This window comes from Nematolebias whitei, chromosome 9 (assembly GCF_014905685.2).
Source record: "Nematolebias whitei isolate Nwh7 chromosome 9, NemWhi1, whole genome shotgun sequence".
NCBI lineage: Eukaryota > Metazoa > Chordata > Actinopteri > Cyprinodontiformes > Rivulidae > Nematolebias > Nematolebias whitei.
In genome coordinates this window covers 32,939,889-32,946,228 of record NC_056506.1, presented here as the reverse complement: position 1 = coordinate 32,946,228, position 6,340 = coordinate 32,939,889, and the positions used below count along the sequence as shown (strand labels likewise).

Sequence of the window (6,340 nt, the reverse complement as noted above, 5' to 3'; positions counted from 1 at the left end):
ATATATATATAACTAAACAATCTTTTTTTTAATTAAAACTGAATATCAGTTTTTGTTTGACTGTTGTGTGTATGTTTTCAGTGTATATTCAAACAACATTATGCTACATGTCACGTTGTTTACTTTTATGAATTTGTGATTTGAAACTCAAGAAGGCCAGCAATCACAATGAAGTAGTGCTAAAAGAGTGATGAATTCAAAAAAAGTGTCTGAACTGTTCAAAATATAATTAATTTTTAAAGCTAGTGCAAATTATTTTGAATGTGACTGTAACAATGCTATGAGTTTTAGAGTTTTTTAAAAGCTAAAACCTTTAGTAAAACCACTCGAAAAAAGGAAAAAAGTTAATTGCATACCTGACTCTGATGTGTCTCTGATGCTCTCCTTTGTGGCGTCCCAATAGGGGAAGGATTGGTAGGCAAAGATGGTGACCGTCTATACTTTGATGGTGTTTTCAAATCTGAAAGGTAAAAATCCTGTTAGGCTTTTTGTCAACATAACACACTGGGCAGCTGTGGCTGAGTGGTTAGAGCAGTCATCCTACAATGCGAGTGTTGGAGGTTTGAATCCACCAGCAGTCACATGCCGAAGTGTCTCTGGGCAAGACACTGAACCCCTCATTGCCTTCTGTGTGTGTCCTATCAGTGTATGAATGTGATAAAGCACTGATTAGTCTCTTTAAAATTATTTGTTCACTTAGCTTTCTAGAGATCTAGTAGAGTGCTGTATGAATGGGTAAATGAGGGCACAGATTGTAAAGCATGTAAAGCATTTTGAGTATCTTGATAAGATAGAAAGGTGCTATATAAGTATAGTCCATTTACCATTAACGTTTGTACTTTTCAAGCTTAAAGAAAATTGCTAATTCATAAACTGCTAATTATTTTATTCTGTCTTGAATCGGAGAATTGTTTCTTACCACTGCGTGTTTCCGTGGTTATCGGTGGGCTACCTGATGGTCTCCCATGGTGAGTAGGTGTAGCTGTTGATGAATGCTGTCCCGACATTGTGCTACCATTCCTTTCTTGTGCTTTGGATTGGTCCATGTTGCGATTTTCTCTGGTATCTCTTCGTGGTGTGCCATCTGATCTGTACCCTCGTTCTTTTTCACACCTATATTCTGTTGCAGAAGGACTTTTGGTGCACTTGACATCATAATGATGTGGCTCAGAGCCATTAAGACTTCTGTCTTTGCTGTCCCTTCTCACTTCAAGGCCAGTTTTACTCAGATCTTTGCTGTCTTGCCTAGGTATTAGAGGGGGAGGAGCATCTCCTCCATTCATGCAGCTTGTATCTCTCCCTTTATACTTGATGTCAGTCCTGTCCTTGTTGCTTCTTGATGTTTGATGTCGAGGCAGAATCTCAGGAGGCTGGTCAATTCTTCCTTCATATCTGTGTTCAGTGTCACTTTTTTCTCTTTCCTTATTCTCCTGGGTGGGTAACAAATCAGGACGATTGTCTTTGCTTTCATGTCTGTACTCTGGTGCATTTCTAGATCTGTCTTTGCTCTCGTGTTGAGGCAAAAGCTCTGGTGCCTTGTTTTTGCTGTCATGTTTTGAATCCATGCCATTCCTGGCTCGCTCTTTACTATCTTGTCGAGGTAGGAGCTCAGGTGGCTGATCCAGAAGTCTTTCCCTGATTTCATGTTTATAGTCTCCACCATTTCTTACTCTTTCCTTGCTGTCTTGTCTTGGTAGCAGCTCGGGTGGTTGCTCTTTGTTGTCCTGTCTTAGTGAAGACTCCATTCCATGTCCAGCACCACGATCTTTACTGTCTCTCCTTGGCATCAGATCACCATTATTAATTCCTCTGTCCTTGGAGTCTTTTCTTACTGGAGGTACAGGTTCCAAAGAGCTGGAGCCCCTGTCTTTGGAGTCTCGTCTAACAAGCATGGGGTCTAGTCCGCTGCATGCCTGATCCTTGCTCTCCCGGAAAACGAGTGGTGCATCCACACTGCTACAATTGCGGTCTTTACTGTTACGTCTGTGAAGCAGAGGATCTACATTGCTGCTGCCTCGATCTTTGTCTTTGTCTCTGTCTCTTCTATGAGAAGACTCTTTGCTGTGGCGCTCCTTGGAATCTCGTTTGGACTCCTTGCTGTGACTGTGGCGTTCCTTACCCTCTCGCTTGGATTCACTGTGGGACTTTGCTTTGGACTCAGCTGCAAAAGCAAAAATAAAAATAATTTAATAAATACAAATTGTTGCTCAAAGCACTTAGAGAAAAAATACAATCAGTATGTGTAAATATTGTGCACGTTATTGACTAGTTCTGCAGTTCCATCAAATCTTCACTAGGTGTCCCTCACTACTTGGGTAAGTAGCATCAGTAAAACCTTGGAGCAATTTCAATCATAACATGGGACCACAAGCATCAACAGTCTTATTTTGAGGTACACATACAGTCATTTGCTGTTGAATAATTAAATTACAACTAGAAAAAATATATATCTTTCATTGTATGTTTTAGAAGAAATCCCCTCAAAATGGAATGCTTGAAATCAACAACAACAAAAATAATCCAAAATCTAAAACATCATATGTTCAGCATACACTCAGCAATTAACATAGGTTATGTTAAGGTTTTTTCTAATGGCGTCATGGTTATTGTGCACAACATTCATAGCCATCTCTTTTTGTGTTATACAAGCCATTTTCTTATGTGTGGATGCAAGCTTGTTCATGTGTGTATGTACATGGAAGAGAATGAGGTGATTAACAAATTGGTAAATAGGTCAGGCTTGTGTTTTTGCCTCTATTGCCTCTGAATGTAAGCAACAATAAAATAACCATAATTCTGTAGAACAAATGCTTGACACTGGAAAAAAAATAGAAGAATACATAAATTGCTAGTGCTTTGTAGCATACATGTGCTTACACAAAAGTGTTAGGGTAAAAATTAATAATTGAAAAAGTCTTGTTAAAACAGATTACCTCTAATGTGCTCATAACATATGGGAACTCTTAAAAACCCAGATGGATCTGGATAATAAAGTACCACCAAGAGGCTAATTAAAAAGAAATGTCAAGGAATGTTTGGCACCTAAATGCAGCATTTCATATATTAAATATTTCCAAATAACGAGCAGCAATTTACCAAAAAAAATAAATAAAATAATGCGTAAATCAACAATTTCCTGCGGGATCAAGAAAGTTCTATCATGTCTTGTCTTATCTTAAACATGCTAGGACAAACATGCATCAGTTTAGCACATATAAACATTTACAGTTTTCCCTTTCATCAAAATGAAAATGAATCCAATCTTTTCCACTTTTCTCATCAGCACAGTGGTACCAACTGCCTGATTGGCTTTATCATGTGACATCTATGTGCTGATTGGACAAAACTGATTTAAGTTCAGAAGCAATGCTATCCCTGCCAGCTGCTCAGTGCTTGTTTGTAGACCAGCTGGCCCTGAGCTGTGATTGGCTGCATTACCCTTGGGGAGGAAATCTGCAAATAAGAAACAGGGATTTTTCTTCCTTCCTCTGTTGCTATGTTGTAGTTGCTAAGAGCACTGAAGGAGAATGGATAGATAGAAGAGATTCTGAGCAATTCCTATATATATATATATATATATATATATATATATATATATATGGATCTGTTCACGATGGATCCAGCACTGTAGATATGTGTCTACTCTAAAGTTTATCTGCAGTTCAACCACATTAATTAATTGATTACTACCACTTTTATGTTAATAAACAACATACCTTAATACAATCTTTATTTTCATACATTTCTGCAATATTCTATTGGTTGTTTAGAGGGTCAGAAATTAAAACACAATCATTAAATTTAGCAATATTTGAGCTCAACTTATATATTTTTAGTCATAATACAATATGTCTAAGAATAATACTGTCAATTTACATATCTTTTAAAATTAGTAAGATTTATTGATGACAAAAAAATATGTATATAATTGTAAGTGATTTACTGTTTTACAGTTTTTGGTCAACTATAAGCAACTTGTCCACTTATGAGCAGATTTTGTTTTCCTCAGATACATGGATTTTGGCAGAGTCTTGAGTGTGGCATAAATATGTGTATTTAAATATGATGTTTACATATTTAAAACTAATCCTGCCTGACAGCCTAATGCCATGAGTAGGTTTGAGAGACCTGCTGTCCGCTTTGGTCTCTAATCTCCTCAGATTAAATCATGCGATCTGTATCAGACTTGGCTTGGTGGGGTCTAGATTAAACCAACAGAATTTTGCATAAATTGCAGCAATTGTGGTACAGCCTTCAAATTTGGCAGTGTTATTTTTTTAAATCCCAATTTAAAAGGGAATATAACTAATGATGGAATTAAATACTGAGTTTTTTGTGTTTGTTTGCCATTCAATTGCAAACTGCAGGTTGATAAACTTTCCTTATGCCAATCATTTTAAGTACTTCTACTTTGTTTATGTAAACGTCATAAAGTTAAAAATAAATGTTTGAGATAACTCACTTTCTCCAGGCTCTTTGGATTTTTTGCCACTGGAGTTTTTCTTCAGCATGTTCCTGCCTGTGGTGAACAGATTTGTGAGTTCATCAAGTGGGCTGGTAGGCGTCCGTGAACGACCTGTTGACACATTCTGCATCGAGCCATGGAGCCGTCCAGCACTATCCTGAGGTGGTGAGCCTTTGCCGTGTGGAGTAGCAGAGGCACTCCTTGGGAGCCCTCCAGGGAATGGCATGGGGGCATCAAATGGAGGCGTGCGCATGAGGCTCAATGGGGTGAGACAACGTCCCATGTTGACAGGTGATGGGCAAGCAGAATGGCTACGCTGATAGGAGGATGATGAGGAAGATTTGTAGAGAGTACAAGGGAGTGGAGGCGCAGAGGAGCGGCCTGAGACTGTGAGTGTTGGGGTGGCAGTGAGCTCCCTGCGGAGGTGAGCAGAAGAGGGAGTCTCAGTTGAAGAGGTGGGTGATTTGCTGTAGGACTGGTTCTCCAGCACTGGCAATTTGGTTACATCCATAGGTGTGAGGGGGGACTCATCTGAGTTGGGCGAGCACTGGGCTGGTGCTGGGGGGAACACCAAGAGTGGAGGCCGGTGAGTGAGTAAATTTGGAAAAGGTGCAGGAATGTCACAGAGGGGAATGTTACGAGGTGTGGAACAGCGGCTGAGTGGCTCAGGGTCATAGGGTGCAGGGGTGGGGCATGCCGAGCGGCATCCTACAGGATCAGTGCGGTACTCCATATCATCCAAGGCTGGATACTTCATTTCCTCGTACACAGACTCTCCTGGCTCCTCCTCCTCACTTTTCAAGGGTTCTCTCATTCCTATATCAATCCCACCCATTTCTATGTAGACAGGTTCGTCTTCACAGTCATCTGTGGGACTCTCATCAGTCTGTGGGGATGAGGAGTTGCGTTCACAGGGGGACACGGTGTGGTGGAGGGGTTTGGTGTGACAGATCCCACTGCTTCCATGACTCTTAATGTAAGATTCATCAAAGGAAACACTCAATTGTGTGTTGGGGTTCCTTTTAGGTTTAGGGGGTGGCATCCTCCTGCAGTCCTCATTGCATCCTTGAGCTGATAAAAAGAAGAAAAAAAAAATACATATTTCATTATTCAAATCTCCACTAGCAGTTTTAATAAATGAATATTGATAAATGATTATCATCAGTCAATTTAATCATAGGCATTAACCCAAAACCATTACCACCGCAGCGGGTCAACTATCGGTCACCGTGTTTTGCTGAGAGCAACACCTTGCATGTGATATGTTGGAATAGATGAGGCATATGCATGTTTCTGGGTCACGTGTTTAGTAGAGAACTGTATATTAGTATCGTATCTGGGTCACACACTGTGGAGCATCTTTTTGATGGTGGTGACGTAACGTTGCAGAGTGAATCTCGTTAGAAGCAGTGCAGCAAGGTTTCAGTACAGTGTTTATATTCTGTTGTACATTACTGTACAACACAGTGTGATGCAAAATGTTAGTTTATTGATTGTAGTAAAACTGGCCATATCATGATCTATTTCTAGGTTACACAATTAAAAGTAAAGGAATTCCTGTGTCTTGGATAAAAAAGTGATAAGTGTAGTAAAGAAGTGAACCACAAGTGAAATGTCTAATATTTTATAACCTTATTAATCCAAACGCCAGATGACCCCGACATGTACACTTTCCTTAACTGTATGACTCACCACCATGACTTCACCGCATGCAAGAGAGCATGCACTGCACATGCCCACGCATTATTAGACTGCAGTAAGGTTACACATACACCTAGTTTGGAAAACTTTTTTTAATTCAAACTAAAAAATGTAAAATAAAATGGTAAAAATGATTTTTGCCTTTGTCTTGGTCATGCCCAAATATGACTGAAA

General features: G+C 39.6%; 2 protein-coding genes across 3 annotated transcripts in view; both read right to left on the bottom strand.

Moving 5' to 3' along the window:
* Nucleotides 1-5,663, bottom strand: part of LOC119414842 (neuronal tyrosine-phosphorylated phosphoinositide-3-kinase adapter 2-like) — a 6,377-nt gene extending 714 nt beyond the window's left edge. Inside the window, exons 1-4 of the mRNA XM_037681964.1 lie at nucleotides 5,654-5,663; nucleotides 4,463-5,536; nucleotides 920-2,161; nucleotides 357-460 (exon numbers count right to left, since the gene is read on the bottom strand). Of these exons, the coding sequence (XP_037537892.1) occupies nucleotides 357-460; nucleotides 920-2,161; nucleotides 4,463-5,536; nucleotides 5,654-5,663 (2,430 nt within the window). The remainder of the gene's footprint in view (nucleotides 1-356; nucleotides 461-919; nucleotides 2,162-4,462; nucleotides 5,537-5,653) is intronic.
* LOC119415132 (fibroblast growth factor 12) overlaps nucleotides 1-6,340 on the bottom strand; it is a 39,465-nt gene that overhangs the window by 24,001 nt on the left and 9,124 nt on the right. The gene's annotated exons all lie outside the window — the stretch shown is intronic.